Here is a 20,310-nt window from a genome sequence, read left to right on the forward strand (position 1 = left end):
GAGCTTAAATATGAAGAAAAATGTTTAAAACAATATTTTTTTTTTGATTTTTTTTGTGACAAAACAGTAACGCAGTGGAAAATATAGTAACACTGTTGAAAAATTTGATTCAGTCTTCAATATATTAACAAAAAAAATTAAAACAAAAACAGTAAATTTCCTGCTGTTCTGGAATATGCTAAGATATTAACTTTTTTCCTCTCGAAGAAATTGTATATATTCGGTTAAGTTTTTCATTTGCATTTTTCGTAATATACATATTTAAAATATAAAATAGATAGCGGCATTTTGTCTAATAATCAATAAAACATGTTATCGCCTATTTGTATTTAAAATTATTAAGAATTTATTCACCAACTTAGAGTAAACTGCCTTAAAAATCAACTTTGTTACCATGTCTTCAGTAGCGATTCTTAAATTTAGTAACACAGTTGAACAGTAACGCAGTAGAATATTTTAAAATAAAAAGTATATTAACATAAAACTACAACATATTTTTGCATTTTAAAGTATACAGTTGGTTAGTTTACTGGGTTTGCTTAATAATATGCCACTTTTTTGAATTTAAAAAAAAATACTTAAAAAAAAACCACATAACACAGTTGAAAAAAGCGTTTTACATTCACGGCAAAAAAAATTCAAACTATCTCCAGCGATGTGTTTGGAACAACATTCACCACAAGCCCGAACAGACTTATTGCGTATTCTTTAAAACAGATAATGATGCCAAAATATTTAAAAAAATGATTAATTTTAAAAAGTTTTATGATGTAACATAGTTGAAGTAACGCAGTTGAACAATTCTAGTGGCACACTTTTTTTCTGTTAAAATGACATTAAAATAAATTAAAACTTAAAAACTAATTTTTGATTTTTGTTTAAAAATAATGAAATAATTTTACAATATAATTTAAAATATATCCTTCTGTGGAGGAAGTTCATGAAAATTTAAATTGAAAATTAAAAATGTGGTCTGTGACAAGTTTCATTTATATGAAAACAGAAAACGCGCTCCGACAATTTTTCAAAATTTTCCAAAATTACTTATTTTTACAATTTAAAAATTTTTTTTTATTTAAAATTAAAGATTTTATAATTTTTATTTTATTAATTATAGTTTGATTTATTTTCTAAAAAATTATTTATTTAAGTGTACATTTTTGTGACGGAAATGTGCTAACTTTTAAATTTTCACCCATATATTTACATTATATACATTATAACAAATATACATGATTATGTATGTCTACATGTGGTTGGAAGAAAAGAATAGTAAAAGAATTAAGAATTTTTCTATTTATAAAGAGTATGTTTTAAAAAATATGAAAATACAAAATATATGTGTGTGTGTGTTAAAATCAAGGACTTTTTAATTTAGATCTTTTGAAAATTGGTTTTATTAGTATTTAGTCAAAATATAATAGAAAAAATTTATTTTGGTTTTTTAAATTAAACTAAATATTTAAGTAGCGTCCCATAACACTCTATGCCTTTGTGGCGCTTATTTGGAATTTGTATAACTACATATGTATTTGCATATGTAAGTACATATACCTATGTAAATTTCAAGGAAATATTTCCTGAATTGTACATTTTTAAAAAAGATTTTTACGTTTTGTTTGAAGACTTCTGAGTTAGTCTGATCTGTATAAAGGTTGCCGTCATTTGAGGATAAATTTATTGATTTTAATTTTAAGATTATTATTTTCAATTAAAAAGGGGGAGGCTGAGAGGTTGTATTTTATTCAACAGAATGTATTGGGAAAATTATTGGTGCACTCACTTGGGAAAATTTTATTTAAAAAAATTTTAAATTAGCCGAAGTTTTTGTATTGTTTACGAACTAAACTACTTAATATACACTGAAAAAATGAATCTGGAAACATTATTCACATCTATATTTACAAAAGCTTTCGAAAAAATAGAATAAGCCGACTACCTTTATACAATTTTTTCAGACAATCAAAACAGTTTTACATTGCATTGTGATATCATTAACGTGTTCATATCATCTTTCAATGTCAATTTTATGCAATTTTCTTTAAAATACATTTCGGACTATTCACAATAGGTTTGAAAATATACTACACTTCTCGCCGTAACAACCAATGCCCATTATCACATAGGTCTATTATTAATAAGTGTATTACTTGAAAATGTGTTGTTTTGTTTTACTTATAACTTGATGGCGTTTACTTAACTTGATACCTGATTTAATATAATATTTAATTTTCAGTGAAATGCCTATGTAAAATATTAAATGTCTTTTAAACTTCTCATAGTTTTTAAAATTTCTCTTCTCTTCTTTTAGAAATTTTAGTATAAATATATACATAAAATGTATAGTTAGGTTCTCAGCGCTCATTTTCTCAAATTTTATGTTGTTCTTTAAGATTCTGGTAATTGATTTTGAGTGGTTACATATTTTTATATTAAACTTTAATTTTGTCAACAAATTAACAATTAAAATTTTGATTACAAAATTAGGAAAATATTTGAAAACAGCATGACTCAAAATATACAAATTACACTTGCAAATCAAATTTTTAATTTTATTTTATGTTGCTCTAATATAAATAATTTTATAAAATCTATATAAATCTATATAATTTCTTTGTAATATGAGATTGGAAAGTGATTTTAATAAAGTTATACAAAATTACTAGAATATGTTGCAATTTCAAATGTAATTCTAAATATTTGTACAAAAACAACTTTCTTATTTTCGAAATATTTTCTACATATTTTCTTATTCTATTCATTAAATGACACTTACATTTTAATGACATTTACATTCTTATATACATATACATTTACATATACATTTCTAAATAAAATTTTTAATGTAAATGTCACATTTTTAATACGATAAGATTTTTAAATAAAATAACATTTATTTTAATATTGTTTTTATATTTATAAGTAATTGGTAAGGCATGTGAAAGATTGAATACAATTTACATAAAATGTAAGTTACTTACAGTGACTTTCAGTAAAACTAATTGCATATACTTATGCACCAAAAAATACATTGTAATACACAAATATGCTCATATAATTTTTTTTAATCAACAATCTTTAATAGTAGTTATTTTGTAACTTTTCTTCGATACAATTTAATATTTTACTTAAATTGTTCATACATTGTTCTTTACAATTTATACAAAATTTATGAATTTATGCTTGTAAATTTTAAAAATTATTGAAAAATATGCATACCTTATACATGACATTTAGTTTTTTTTATAATTTTACAATACATGGTATCTGTTTTTTCCAATTTACAATGTATAGATTTCTCAATAATATTTATTTAGCCTCAAGCTTTTTTCTATTGTTCTTGAAATTTCAAAATATTTATGTGTACTTATTTTTGGAAATAATATTTGGAATTACACTTAGTATGACACAAAAACGATAGCAAACATGTTTTTAAATACGTTTCTGTTTTTAATGGTACAATGCAAAATTATATGTGTTTTCGAATAGGAATTTTCATTTTTTAGCTTTTTTCCAAAAAATTTTTTAAAAAAGTGCTTATTAGTTTCACTCTGTCCGTCCGTCCGTGGACACTTTTTTTGTTTACAAAACTTCTACACCGTTGAAGATAAAAAGCTGAAATTTTATATGTGCATAGATCTTTACTAGAAACTTACTTCCGTAAAACAAAATTTTTACCTATCTCCAGCGCGGTATACTATAGTTAAACTTTAGAAAAACAAAATGGCCGTTCAAATTTACCGTTATCTAAATTCTTTTTTTCCAAATTTTTGATGTCATTTTTCTTCTAGACCCCAGCCATTAGAAACTTTAGGAACGTTTAGACATTAACAAGTAGCTCACTTCGTTTTTTTCCATCTCCACCCCCTCTCAAGTTATGGCCTCTTGAAATTTGTAAAATTTGAATTTTTGACGCGTTATATTTCCGAAATCGCAAACTTTTTCAAATTTCTATAAACCCAGAAATATAACAGTAAACTCCATGCCATTAAAAAATATAATTATTTTTCTTAACTCACACAATTAACCCTTAAAATCGAGCATTACTTTAACCCCACTTTATATTAATTTTTGCTTTATTTCAAAGACTGCATGTTTGCATCATCCTAAGTATATGCAATCCTAGAAATAGTTTTGTATATGAATGAAAATAATTTTAATAGTGTGATAGGTATACATAGAGTGTATTTAAAAGCAGAATTTTCACTTGTTGAAGGGAAAAGTGCTACAATACAAACCACTGGTTTGACCCAACTTTATTGTATTAAAAATTTCATATTTCTGTGACGTATAATAATTCTATAAAAATTTCTATGATGCGAATGGGAAAACCACAATGTAAAAGCAAAAATATGTAAATTATTTGCCATAAATTATTTTACATAGATAATTAAAACTTTAATGATTTTTCCTGTTTATGCCTAAACAGCTTTATAGAAAAAAGCATTAACTTTGGATGCTCATTACTTGATTTGCTCTGACATAAGTATACGCAAATATTTAATGAAAGTAAAAAAAAATTTCAGCAATTGTAATTATTTTTCATTAGCTGTTTTATCACTACTTAATTAATATAAATTAAGTTTCTGAGGAACTCGGGCTGGTTCTAGTGAGGGAGAGACGGGGGATCCGGCGGCATCACAACGGGCCTCAATGGTTTAGGTGTACCCTTCGGAATAATTTTAAAAATATTTTAATTTTTTCCTTATTCACTCCTAGAAGGAACATAGGGCAAACGCATAGTGCCATGGATAGTTATGCTACAGTTTCATTGCGTCATAGAGTTTTTAACTAGGCTGCCGCTGATTTTTAAATAGTCTGCCTTAGTTTTTTGTACCAAAAGCATTGTATACAAGATGCCTAGTTTTCGGTCGGAACCTACATTTCCATAGGAAACCGTAAATAAACTTTTATTTAGTAATGAGTCGGTCTGTCTGTCTGTGTTTGCACGCGTGTATCTCAAGTTCGGTTGAACCGATTTTGATGAAATTTTATATGTAAGTTTATTTTTACTATGGCACCGAACTTGGGGCTGTTTTAATTTTTTTAACATATCTACAGAATGGATCAATGAAATTTCTCGAAATTTGATATTTGAGTTCTGGTTGTTACCGCAACTAACTGGCGAACTTTTCACTAAGAGCCAAATGTACACTTTTCTAGATAATATGTTAATGTTTTTATAAATATTGTATATTATCCTTTAATATTGACTATAATTTTTATAGTGACCTGAGCGATGTTTGAACCAAAGACCCTTTGGTTAAAGGAGTGGTACCATAACCATTGCACCCCAATGGTCAGGTGCATACATACATACATACATATGGGTTATTTTACATTTTGGTAAATTTCCATATTCTAAAACATTCTACATCAAGTAACTTGTTATCGTAATGTACTAATTATAGTTTTTGTTATATTCAATTAGTCGTTAATCACTAGGAATTTTCTTATATGTAATTATAGATAATAAGATATAGATAGTAAATATTAAATAGAAACGTTCTCTTACATTTTTAACAATCTGAATTAGCATTTATATTTGCTTGCCTCATTGTATTGTTTCGACTCGACAATTTCAATTATCACCATTAAAATTGTGTTAATTTTTAATAATACCCAAAAAAAAAGAGGAAAATTCCCAAAAATTTGGTTTAATTATTCAAGAAATGTTTTTGAATAACGCAAACATTCACTTGTGATTTATTACAACTATAAGATGCTTAAATTATTAACCAACTGCAATTTTGTTAAAATTTTACATTTTGAAAAAAAATTGTTTTGACCTTTTCGATAATAACAAAATGTTTTCATTTTTTATTGTCTGCGCGATTTTTAATTAATTTGGTCCAGTTTAATGGCATTTGAAATTGTTATACTTTTATTCTTATTTTACATATTTTATAATTTAAAAGAAGTACAACTACGTTGACCAAAAAGAAATTAATGAAATTATTAATAAAAAATTAATGAAAATTTAAATTACAAGACTTGACTCTTTTCATCAAGAATGAATGCAATATTTATTTCAAGAAATGAGAAATGAGGTATTTGTATAATAAAATTAGTTTAATCTTATTTAAATGTAAGGATTTTTTTTCAAAGACAAATCAATTAAATAGTATCTACTACAATATTTAAGGAATCGGTATATCAAGATTCCTTCAAAAACCAAAAATCTTGCATATTTTGAAAATAATTCAATTTGTTTAACTCGCAAAACACACATCGAACATGTTCGAAATCGTTTTGCAACATGTTTGTTTTGAATTTCAAGTTTTTCTTTACAATTAATTTTCGATTACTGTATGTGTTTGAAATCAATTTATATCAGTATAAATGTCATTACAATTTTAATCAACTTTTAGATAAAATGAAAATCTTTCAAAAATTTTAAACGTGAAACTAATAAATTTTAAAGTAATTGCTAGTTACTCTAAAAACGTAGGAAAAATCCAATTATCAATATAAAATTTCATTATAAATTCATGTAGGCCTTTTATCCTTAAGGCTTTTATTTTATTATTTATTTTAAAATATTTGCTTTAAGATGTAATTTTTGAATATTTTTCATTTAATATCACTTATTTGTTTAAAGTTCATTTATATTTTATTTAAACTCAACAAAATACGAAAAACAAATTCATGCTGGCTATATTTTATATTTTTGCATAAGACGTTATAATTTTACGCTTATGCAAGCAAGTTTTAGCAAAATAAAGAAAGACAGAAAAAAAAAACATATGGTCACAATTGTGTTGCAAGTTTGTCTGTCTGGCCAGACATTACAAAAATAATGCCGCCAAGGTTCAATTAGAAAATATTGAAACATTTTTTTTCCATATCTTATTTTTTTTTTGTTGATCAACTTTTTATATTTTTAAAATATTAAATACATGTAGTAGATCCAATGGAACGTTATGCAAGAAAATAAATAAAAACAATTCAAAAAAAAAACATAACACAAAAAAAAAGTAGTTATAAATGGAAACTGCGACAATGTTTGGGCAGCTGAATTATTACCTTGCTGTAATAAAAGTAGATCAAATAATTACCTGGGGGGGAGACGACAATTAAAAAATTGCAAAAGAGAATAGGTTTTTTTTTTTTGTTGTTACTTTGTGAAAAATTTTACGTACAAGTTTTTAAAAATATTCGTACAGTTTTGCGAAAATAAGAAAATATAAAAGAAAAAAAAATCTTAGAAATTTTTACAGGAAATTAATATTATAAAATTTATTTCACATTTCTTTTATTTTTAAACTTAAATCCGTATCAAGATAATTTATTTTGATTTAATGAATAAATCTTACGATTTTTTGTGTCAATTTTTTCGATAAAAGTAGTATTGAGTATTGAATTGCAAATTTTATATATGAAAAATGGTACCAAGTGAATTGACAACAATATTCGGAACAAAATGGTAGTCTCATATCAAAGACAACTTTAACTTAAACTAGTTGATATAAAAATTATGGTAAAATTTGTAAAAAATACTGAATATTAATTATTTTTCAAGCAAGATTTTTATATGTAAAATTCAATTAAAAATTTTTATCTGATTTCTCTTTAAATATGTTTTAGAACAAATTTTTTAATTTTTGGCTTATAGTAAGATATGAATTTCAGTTTACTGGTTTTGTAACTAAATTATCTGAATTTAGTATAAGTACATTCTTTTTTTTAAATATAATAATTTATACTTACTACAATTTAATTATTAATTGTTATTGTCACACTAAAATCGGCTATATTTTTCTAATGGGTTCTCAGGGAAACAACGTTCAGTATGTTCACCGACCAATAGACCAATAGTGTTAGCTCCAAAAGACGTCACTGATACAACGGATCCGGTTCTCGTTTCACCAGTTTGAGGCATGTAACATAAAGGGAATAAAATAGTTAAATTTAACTATTCGATTAGTACGCTTTAGTCTACTTCTTCTTCTTCCAATCATTTAGAATGTGAGCAATTACACATTTATACACATATACAGTAATCCCGAAATAATTTGAAAGAAAAGGAAAAGTATGCTATTGCGATTTAATTCATCTGAGCTACTCATTTCCAACTTTTAGCACTTCTAGTATATATGCTACATTAAATAATATAAGTTTTTCCTTCTCATCGATTTTATGAATGCAAATGGAATTTAAAATTCTCAATTTAAAAAAATTCATTCAAAACTAGCGCTATAAAATTGTCATATTCGAATGTTATCAATGAAAATATTTACATGCTTTCATTTTTGCATCATTATGTAAGTGTTATTTTACAATAAAACTTTTTCATAAACCATTAATTTTATTATTTAACACATTAATGTTATAAGTATAACAGTTATTTAAAAATTTTTCTTCTTTCATTGTGTTAAACGAATTATTATCAAAAACTATTCATAATTATTTCCGCCCATATAAATTTTTTTTATAAAAATATTATAATTGTATTGTTTGTGTGTATAATATTTGTTCGATATTTTATTATAAATAATCGTTAAATTATCCTTATATAATTAATTCTTAATATCCAATTTATACCAGATGTTTTTATTCAAAAAATTCAATAATAAAAATTCCTAAAATATAAAAAAAAAAAATTTTTCTTCGTGTCATTTAATTTCATTAATAGCCCATCCTCCTAAACCCCCTTCCCCCTCTAACTCCTTTGAAATTCCCAAGTCTTTAATAGAATGAACGAAATTTTCTGTTTTTTCCAAATTAACTCTTTCTTTTATTAAATTTTATACTTAAATTTTTTAACTTATAAAATTTTATTAATTTTAATAAGTATAACAATTTTTTTATTTTTTATTTTCCTACATTTTTAGCTCTAGCTAACGGACATAAACTCTTTAAAAAGTGTCATTTAATAATAATTTGTGTCATTATGACAAAACAATAAAAAAGAATAATCAATTGTGAATAGTATAGTGTAGTATAAAGAGTGACAATAATGATAAAATTTTAAACAAATAATAACCATCTAGAGGGTAACAATTATAATTAAATAAAAAAAAATAAAAAATGTTAAAATACTAACAACGCATCCTTTTTATTTTTTTTTGTTTTCTTTTTATTTTTATATAACAGTTATTATAACTGCTGTTTGATTGCGTCATTAAGGACATGTTCCAAAAAATTATTTCTATTTTTTTTTTGCTATTTTTTATTCTAGAACATTACAAAATGACATAAAAAATGAAAATTGTAGAAAAAAATTACAAAAAGAAAAATTGTAAAAAACCTAAAATATATTTTTAAATTATGCTAATATAACCGTAAAAAAATAAAGAATAAAATTGTTTTTTTTGAAAAGGATATTTTTTATATACATATATACATACATATTTTGTATATATATAGCGTATATTGTTGTATTCTTAATTTCCAGCAAGAAAAATTCGTATAATAATAGTAATAATATGGGCATTTAAAAAGACTGTAATTGAAGTTGAACAGAATTAAAAAAACAAAAAAAAAAAAATTTATAAAGTAGGAAAATTTGTTATTCTTCCAAATTTTATAAAAATACGTTCTTGTGTTTTGACATAAAGAAGAGTCTTTGGTAAAGCTTAATATTTCAGAATATTTCCTAACTTTTCTTAATTGCAAAGAAATTTATTTAAACTACAATGTAGAACAAAATTCTAGCCCAAATTACTAATTTCTGTACTAAAATTAATTTCGAAGGCTATTGAAGAATAGTAGCGCAGCAGTGAATTTTATTTAGCAAATTTAGAAAACTTGGTTTTTTCAAACTACTTTGGGTTATTTGGAATTTTTCTTGAAAATTTTAATTTTTTTTTTTCAAATACTTTTGAATTTTCATAAGAATTAGAAACAAATAAGTATCTATTTTTGTTCAGTTCTCTTTAATTGTATAACAAATATTCGAGTTTTTTATTCTGATAAACAATAAAAGTAACAAAATGGACGAATGTCTACTTAATACTTAGATATTTCAGAATAATGGAAATTGATATATTATTATTGCTGGGAGGTTTCTGTTATTACCAGCAACCTTTTTGAAAGTGAAGTACATTTTGCATTAATTTGAGTCAAAGTTCTTTTTAAAATACATAATTGAAATTGACATCGAGTGTAATTTGAATAGTTGGCCATTTTTTAGTGCTAAAAATATTACTTTAGATTAATGAATTTACTTAAATTTATATTAATTACTGTATACTGACTTGGAAATTAAAATTGAAGAACGATGTATGCTTGTATCATACCCAGAAAAGGGCTAATTGTATTGTAAGATTTTCATTAATTAGCGCCCAATTCCGGTTTGAAGTAAGGTCTCCAAAATCAATTTATCTAATAATTTTAATGGTTGTTAACATTTTCCAAAATATAATATAAGAAAAGTGAGCTTTTTCAAGGCATATTGTGATTATTTATTTGTGTTTTGATCGGGAAAACGCTAAATTTGTCTCATGTGCTAAGATTAAAATTCACTTATACCTTCACATATTTACAAATGTCAATATTTCCTACAGTTCTTAAATAAAAACTCTTATTCAATATTTTAATATTAAATATTTTTTTAAATTTTTCAATTTGACTTTCAAGAAAAATTCAATCTCAATTCTATCAAAAAATTTTCGTACATTTTACCTAGCATTCCTTAAATATTTTTTCAACTATAAATTTTTCAAAAAATTCTATTGTATTAAATTTCAAAAAATTTATATTATTTGGTAATCATTTTCATTACAGAAAACGAAAAAAAAATTAAGAGAAAATACGAGTAAGAGAAGACTTTCATTTCATTAAAAATGAAAAACCTTTTCATTTTCATCCCTTGTTTTTTCAAGAGTAATTTGCTAATAACAATTTCTTTTTAAGTACAAAAGATAACTGTACACAAAATTATGAACAGTTACACAAAGAGTATATTATTTATAAAATATATTTACATATAAAACGAGTTAAAAAAAAAAAAAACGAGGGAAGAAAAATAAATGAGAGAAAAAAAAAAACGAAAAATACTCATAGAGTAATTAAAAATGAATTTTATTTTCCGTAATTTTGAAAATAAAAAAATGTTAAAAATTTTCTTCTATTTCTTTAAGAGAAAATTAGGAGATCATTAAAAAGCAACAAAATGAGAACATGAAACAAAAACGAAAAAAAAAAAATATTTGAGCAGAATTCATCTTTTGACCATTACCGTTATTTAATAATATTATTACTGTTAATTTTTTATTTTTTTTGAAAAATTCTCAACTATTTTCAACATTGTTTTAATGTTAATGATAAAAATTCTTTTGTTAAATAATTTTAATATTATTATTATTTTTTATTTTTGTGAAATTTTTTTATTATTTACAATTTCAATTTCTTCTCTATAGTTTTAATAATACTAGTTACAAATTGTATTATTCTTTGTTAAAATAAAAAATAAATATTAATTTTACATGCATATTTCATCTACTCAAGCTTCTTCTTCAATAAATGAACCATAAATTCAGTGAAAATTAAAAAATTTCCATAAAAATGTTATTAATGTAAGTTTTAAAGGATTTAATATGAAATTAAGACTTTGTTATATAAAATTAGAAAATATTGTAAAAATTTCTGTTTCAAATTGCTTCAGTTCATTAATAGTTTTCTGAAATTAAAGCTGTACTTTTTGTTGGTTCTTAAGATGTTAGTCCTAAAAATAATAGCAAAACAAATCTTATTGAAATTTTGTTCAGATTTTCTCGTTATTGTAATACGCCATTGTATACCCCTTAAGATTAGGATAAATTTTTTGTATGTTTTGCGACTTAATTTAAATCTCGACCGAGACATTGTATTGCATTTAAAATTTAAAGTATATAACTCTGTTCCTGTGCCAGATTGGCGCATTATATGGATAGGCGCATGGCAATAAATATGGTTTCTTATAAATATCTGAATTAGTTATAATCTGTTCAAATTTCGGAATCACATTACTTTAAAGTTCAAAAATTTTGAATTTTTAACTTTTCATTTTTAAAAACCGTTAAATTTTTTAGGTCACTTAACATTGCAGCTTTCTTTAATTTTAGCACAGCTGCAAAACTTTTTTAAGTTAACTTTAATTTGGTTTGTGAGTCGTCTTCCTTCCTGTTATTGTTTAGAAGCTATTGAGAGAAACACTTGGATTACAGCAAGTGTTTTTTTATATCAAATTTTTGACTTAAAATATTGTACAGCAACTGTTCAAAATGATCACTATCTGTTTTATTACCAAATAATTTCTTTTATTTTGCAAACTAGAGAGATAACAACATCTACTAGTGTACATACAGTTATTTTGTAAGCAAATGTTTCTTAAAAATTTACGAATCTATACAAATATTATATGTAATTTCTTTGAATTTCTCTGGAAAAAATATGGAAAATTTAATTGAAAAACCAATAAAATAAAATTTCTAATTGAATTTCTGAATAAATTGCTGCTAGATTTTGAAACTAAAGGATTGAAATTTAAAAAACTTTTATTTTTACAATTCTTACTTTACTGATTTTACTTTTAATACAAGCAAATACATAATTATAGAACATAACTCCATGTATAAGAAAACCTTAACAAAATTCAAAATATTCTCAGTAAAAATAATTTTAAAAGGATTTTTTTAAGGATTAATTTCTAAATTAAAATTTTCACAAATTTTAAAAATTTAGTTTCGTTTGTGTTCTTGTAATTCAAATTCAAAAGTTTTTAATTTAAAATTTTACACAAATAAGCTGTTGCCATAAAATTTTACACTTTCTTTTAAATTGTAAATATTTATAGTTCGACACGTGGAATAATAATTTTAATTATAATAATATAATTATAAAATGTCACGATTTATATAATCTTTACAACACTAGTTAATAATATTGTATGCTTACTTAATATTGTTTTGAGTATAAATATTATGTAAACCCATAATAAACTTATTATAGAATAAGCATGTATAAAATTCTAAAAGCATCACACATATTAGCAATAGTTGTTTTTCAAAATGTTCAAATAAAAACCGTGAAAAGTAAATTCAGATTCCGAAGGTACGGTAAATAATTGTCAATTTCGCTGTCAAATCATCGCATTTTAAATTTCGATCCACTCTATATAGAGAGAGATTTTTACTTAGTTACTTATTTTGTAAAATTAAAAAAAAAAAATAGAAAATTATGTTAAACTTTCGAAAAATTGATTTTTTTTTAATTGAATTATTTTATTTGAAAGGTGGGAGTGCTTACAGTTAAAGTCAGGATAGATAAATTATTCTTAATTTTGAAAACAAATATATGTACGGATTGAAATATGTATATGTACGTAAAATCAAAATTTGAATGCTCCCTTCCAAAATATACACAACATAATAATAAGAGTATCGCATTTTCATTTTCTCCAAACGTGTTCTTAAATACGGACTGTTAATTTATATTTTCGAATTAAATAACGAGCCCAAAGAAAAGTGTGTGCTTAACATTTATTTTGTGAAAATAATTTTATTTTTATTGGAGAGGGGATGTGCTCTCTATGCATTCGTGTTTAAGCCGGACTTATTTATTTTTTACTGACGTATTTTTCAATTCGAAATTATTTGAATTAAAAAAAAAATTTTCTGATTTTTGTTGAAATTTATTGAGAATTAAAAATTTATGATCAATTTGTCTGTGAAATTTTGTGACATTCAAAAAAATTATATTAGTAAAAAAAAATTCGTTGGTATTAAAAAATATTTTTAAAAATTTATACTGGGAAGCTACTATTAAAATATATGAAGGTCACAAAACTTAAATAAACGCAAAAATACCATAAAAAGAAAAAAAAATTTACAGTAATAATAAAATCAATGTTTACAGCATTTGTTACAGTTTAAAGGTTAAAATACAGACTTTATTTACAAAAAATTGAAAAAGCAACAAGAAAAAAAATTCTCTTTATGAAATTATTCTAGAAAATTTTTGTGATTCATTTAATAAAATTTCTTTGTAATCAATTTTAAATATTAAAATTATTTTTCTTCCTTCATTTTTTTTTTTTTTTTGCAGTTTAATATCGTTATAATTGATCATCCGGATGTTTTAGCTGAAACAAAGAAAGCATTAAATTTAACAGCAACCGAAACAATATTACAACGTTTACCATTGTGTGTGGAGATTTCATTGAAAACAGTTGAGGGTGATGCAATGATATTAGAAGTATGGTCACTTGGATTAGTATCTGAACAAATTGAACCAATGTTAAAAGCATCACAAGCAATTTATAATCGTATGGGAATTTTATTAAAATCATTAATATCAATAACAAGAGCAACACCTGCATATAAATTATCAAGACGTCAGAGTCCAGATTCATATAGTATTTATTATAGAGTATATGTTGATGAACCACAAATACATAATTTAGGTGAGTTTTTTAAAAAATTTCTATTTTATAATTTACATACATATGTATATCTGCATATAGAATTTATAATGTCATATTATACAAACTTCACTTAAAATATCGAATATTTCTTTGTGTCATACACGCACAATTTTATTTCCTTATTGGTAAATAAATTTAAATTCAGTTTTATTCTTAAAAGATTCATATTTTCAAGCATTTTGTTTGAAATAACAGCTATTTGATCTAATAAAATTCATACTGAACTGTAATTTATTGTATAACACTTAATACCCTCTGTAGTGCTTTCAGTACCATCGCTACATGTTTTCTATTCAACAAAGTTTTCAAAATGTGCTTTGAGTACGATTGCGTAGATGAAAAATCGCCACATTTTTTCGTATATACAATTGCTATTGTATTGAATGTCACTATATGTGAGCAGAATGACATGCCATTATTCGGAAGAATTCGTAAATTTCATTTCGGTCAACTTACAAAATTTTAAATGAATTGTTGATAAACAAAAAAAAAAAGCTCTGAAAATCATACTATGTATTTTATTTACAAATAAAATTGTTTATGTATTTGATTAAACCTTTTATAAATTTAATTACACAAAATAATTAAAATTTTATAAAATTTTTTGTATTTGCAATATCCATTTTTATACCTTAAGAACGTATGTTCGAAGATTATACTAAATTTGCCTTACCGTTTGTAACGCTAAAAAATAATGCTCTGAGATATAGACTCATGTGTACGTTTTTGATCAGCGTCGAATTCTGAGTCGATTTACCTTTGTCTGTCCGTCCGTCCCAGCGATAACTCGAAAACTAATTAAGCTAAGTGCTAGAACCCAATTTAAATTGGACATTATCGTGTTACTGGTTCGGGTAGTTGCCATACAATTTCAAAATTTATTTGACTATATCTCAGAAGCTATAAAAGCTGTAATATTGATATTTTACACAAGCGAATATATTAGTAGGCAATGTGTTTCGTAAAAGTCGTTGAAATTGCTTGGCTCCTTCTGGTAGGTGCCATACAACTTCAATAGAAATTTTGCTTAAAGCAATAACGTTACACGGCAACTTAAAGTCATAGTCTGTCCCATAGTCAGTTATGGCATATTTATTCGCATATAGGACAATGTATTCGTACGGGTATCACAGAGTTGACACGGTCAACTCTATTTGTCTTTCGTTTATGTTATAATTATAAGTTTGATCATTGAATACAATTAGTGTAACAAATTAATTTTAATATTATTATGTCGTTAAATTTTATGTACTTTAATAATAATTATTATTTCACTTTAATTGAAGTTAAATTTAATAGTTAAACTACAATTCAAACAAAAACATTTTCTTAATATTATTTTCATACTTACAATTAAATTATTATTTAATAATTAATTACATAGTTAAAATTACTTCTAAAGTAAATTTCTAACTACCAATTCATTATAATTCCATATCAAACAATTAATCCAAATATCAATTAATTAATCTATGCGAGTGTTTGAAATGTTTACACTAGTATGGAATACTCTCATATTCAAAACTTAGTAATTAGTGATCATTCTTTATAATACTGCAGTAGTATAGATCTTTAGGGCAATCACTCACTTTCAAAATCATATTAAACTGTTATACTTATAAAATATAATGACAATTTATTAAAAAATGGATTATAATATAGATCTTATATTATGTTAGATCTTAGAGGATGTTTATGTCAGAGCATTTGTAATGTTTAGATATTCTAAAGTTATGTAAAGGATTTAAGGAAATAACATGCATAATTAACATAGAATAAATTGTATTCCATGTTAATTAAAAGAATAACAGAATATTCTTATATGATATTTGTCTTCCATTTATTATAACTTACAATACAATTGTTGTACGTAATTCATAACATTTTATTTGTGATTTGCATATTGTGAATTTGTCAGAAACAATAATCTTTTGTTGGAGCTCATCATTTGGACTATAAAAATCTCATCATAAATGTCAAATATTTCCTATTATATTACAATATTTATTGATTAATTTATTTATCTCTTTAATATTTCAATTTTAACTATATGTCATTTACAATATTTATGCAAAATATGAATTTTTTAAATAAAAGTAAATTAAAATTACAAATTTAATAAATTATTCGTCTGTTTAAAGTTCCAATAGGAAGACAATAAACAATTTTTTATTTTATTATTAAATCCTACATAAAAATTGTCACGTGGAAATGTCACATGTTAATTTTATTAAAATATTAATCAAAAATAAAAACTTTTATTTATGAAATTCCATGAATCCCATTTACAATTACGTTATTTATACGATACGATATGTATGTACAAATGTAAGTACAAATGCATATGTTTACATATTGTCTAATAAATTTGCATAGTTTAATAAGATTTTAAGCTTATATAGACTATTAAAATAGATATTTTAATTTTATTAAAATTTAAATAAAATTCTTTGCAACAGAAATTGCATTTAGATTTTGAAAGAGAAAATCCATGATATTTTAAATAATTATAGGTAGAGAGGGGGCCGTAGGAATATATTTAGATACCGTAACTAAAAACTCATAAATTCAGTTTATTTTAGTATTACTAACTTTAATTTAAAATTATACAAGTATTTCAGTATTAGTTACTTAATAGATCAAAAATAATGAAATTTTGGAATTGATAAGGCTTTACATATATCAGTTATTCTGAATGATATACATATTTTCCGAAGTATTCCGAAGTAACAAAATTTATAAAAACAATGCTTAGTGTTTGATATTCCGAAGTATTCCGATTGAAATATTTTTGTTAAATTTTTGAGTTATCTCATTTTTTTACGTGTGTTTTCAAAGGTTATCTAAATTTTTTTTTATATTTTCCCTATTTATGTAATAAAATAAAATATTGAAGGTGCTCAGAATTTTTTTTTTTAATTTTTGAGTTAAATTAAAAATTTTTCTGTAATACAGTTCCCATTCCATTTGGAAGACTTAAAAAATCTGACACGTTCGAAATTGCAATTGATTTTGTTTTAAATTTTTCTAGCGAATTTATCACCAATTTTTTTTCAATTTGAATTCGAAGCAATCATATAATATGTAGAATTACGGCTGGCTAGTCACCTACCTAGTAAACTCTATGACATTATGAAACTAGTGCATGATATCATGCACTAGCCCTATATTCCTCCTAGGAGTGAAGAAGGAAAAAAAAATATAATATGTAGAATTAGACGAGTTAAAAGTTTTAATGAAATTCGTTCATACTAAGTATTTCCAACACTTCTTGTTATTTTCTTACATATTTTAAACTTGCTCTCTAAGCTTGATGACCTGAAAGATATATGTATGTATTGTGCGTGCATATATATCATTGATAGTTTATAATTGCATAAAATAAAGTCATTGACCATTTTGATTTTTGTATGATGTCATACAGATGTGCTCGTAGTAATTTTTTTATTTTTCACATATAATTGCATGTTTTATTTTAAAATAAAATATAGGTATGACATAAGACCCTAAATGTTTTTTTAAATGGTTTGAAATTTTACATCGTAAATTTTATTTTGTTCTATGTCACTCTTATTGAAAGTCAAAAATATCTTGTATACTTAATATACCAAATCTATTAATAACTCCAAGACGCTCAAAATAAAAACTTGAATATGTAATTATAAGAGGGTCATTTGAGTTAAAATTAGAAAAATTTGTTCTTTAAATAGTTTCAAAATGGTAAAATTAGAAAAATATTTTTAAATGTAAAAATTCACGTAATTTATTTTTAAATAACAAATACATTAAAAATATATTTTGAGCTTTACAAAATTATGAGGTACTCAAAATCTAAAAAAAAAATGTTATTTGAAAAATTTTTCGATTTTTATTTGCAAATTGCAAAGCATTATTCAATTTAAGCAAGTTGTTAATGACCAAAACATTTTATAATTTTAAACAATCCTTAAAATTAATTCTTAAAAATTTTGGCAAACGTGAATGAATTTTTTTTCAAAATGAATCCTATTAGTCTTGAATAAAAATACTCATACAAGCGAAGTTAATATTTTCATGTAGGACTGCGTTTACTAAAATTTTCTTTCAATTTTATTTTATATTACACTTGCTTTATAGAAAATTAGTTTTATCATCCGATTGCTTATCAATTCAAGAATTTCGTCTGTGTTTTTACACACTTATTTCTTTGGCAATTTTTTAGTGTCGATAACTTTAATCACCGTATTTTCAATATCGGCTACAGAATAACTATTTTATCTCGAATACATTTTAATATAGTAATATCAAATTTTTATAACACCAAACCATGTATAATTTGTTTCTTTCAATTGCATGGAGGACGGATGTCTATCACTGTTATTCCCAGCTTTTAGTTTTGCAATTGATAACTGAGTGAACGCTGAATGTTAGATAACTGAAGCTCTAAATCCAATGAGATTATAGACACAAACCTTATATAAAATTCTTATACATATATTTTTTTCCTTTGTTTTATAACATGTCGTTTAAGAAATATTTACCCTATAATATTTTAATTGAAAACAAATGTTTGACAAATGTTATTTTTTTAAATTTTTAATGTTTATTTTGCAATATTTAAGCACTAAATTTAGTTATTTTGTAAATGTATGAGAAAAAAAAAGCCAACACCAATTTTTTTTAAAATTAATGCATTCAAATTCGCTTATTTGGAATACAATATTCTGCTACAAAAGTTCAAAATAAACGTGTCTGATGTTTTTAAAATCCAATTATAGCTAGTTATTGCAAAAATGAAAATGAAATGCAAATTTAAAATCAATTGATTTGCAACAAAATTTTGTAAAACACCATTTTTAAAATGTTGTTGTTGTATTTTAAAATTTCTATTTATTTTATTACAAGTTTTTTTATGTTTGGAGTATTGTGAATTTATAAAAATTTCTTGGAAATTTTAATCAAAATTTAAAATGTTTGTAATTAAATCATAAAACACGAAATAAAATTTTTTTTTTTTGCAATTATGCATCATCATGAGAATTTTTAATTGCTTTTCCATGTTGCATATGTAAAAAATAATAATGCAATTACACGTGTAGTATATGTAGTTAAAATAACCACTTTAAAAATAGAAATTCAATGTATAGCAAAATTGGAGGATAATAGTTTTTATATTCGTAATTTTTTCATTACGCTCATTCTGACATCAAATTGTATAAGGAGTTGGATAAACATTTAGCGTGATGGCGATTCAATGAATTTGTAATTTTCAGAACAAAATCAAATTCGAATTTAGAATTTCATATTTCTAAATATTGAAAACCTCATTGATTTGGAACAATATCCTCTAATCGCACCTGAAGTTATATGTCTGTATAAGAGAATTTGATTGATTGTTATAGAAAAGCTTCAATATTATTTTGCACATAGTAGCATCCTTTTTTTTAGGAAAACAAATTTGCATACACATGTATATACAATAGTTGTCATACAAACAAAGTCACCTGCCTCCATATTAAATTCGACTAGTTTTATTTTAATGCAGACGGACGAATGGTCTCAGAAATAACATATAGCGAATAAAGGAAAATTTTTATATCCTCTTCATAGTGAAACTTTCATATTTTCTAACGCTATAAAAATTAAATTATAAACTTGAATATGAGTGCTAGTGCTATAAAAAGAAGACTATAAGAAAGTAATTTGAATGGTAGTGCTTTTAAGAAAAAGTCTCAACTATTTAGTTCAATAATTATTCAAAACTGTCTAAAATCTTCGAAAAGCATGTGGAAAGCAGTGGAAATACAAAGATCAAAAAATTATGAAATTGTAGAATAACTTCTATTAATCAATATTCCTGATAGAATCTAAAAACTTTCATAAACATAACAAGTACCAAAATTATTTACCTTCACATTTTGTTA

The 20,310-nt window shown here is 23.9% G+C and overlaps 1 protein-coding gene across 1 annotated transcript in view; it reads left to right on the forward strand.

Moving 5' to 3' along the window:
- LOC129611592 (autophagy-related protein 13 homolog) overlaps positions 1 to 20,310 on the forward strand; it is a 150,837-nt gene that overhangs the window by 38,421 nt on the left and 92,106 nt on the right. The window contains exon 2 of the mRNA XM_055524801.1: positions 14,029 to 14,386. Coding sequence (XP_055380776.1) covers positions 14,029 to 14,386 — 358 coding nt within the window. The remainder of the gene's footprint in view (positions 1 to 14,028; positions 14,387 to 20,310) is intronic.

This window comes from Condylostylus longicornis, unplaced genomic scaffold (assembly GCF_029603195.1).
Source record: "Condylostylus longicornis isolate FDR11 unplaced genomic scaffold, ASM2960319v2 ptg000053l, whole genome shotgun sequence".
In the NCBI taxonomy this organism is placed as follows: domain Eukaryota; kingdom Metazoa; phylum Arthropoda; class Insecta; order Diptera; family Dolichopodidae; genus Condylostylus; species Condylostylus longicornis.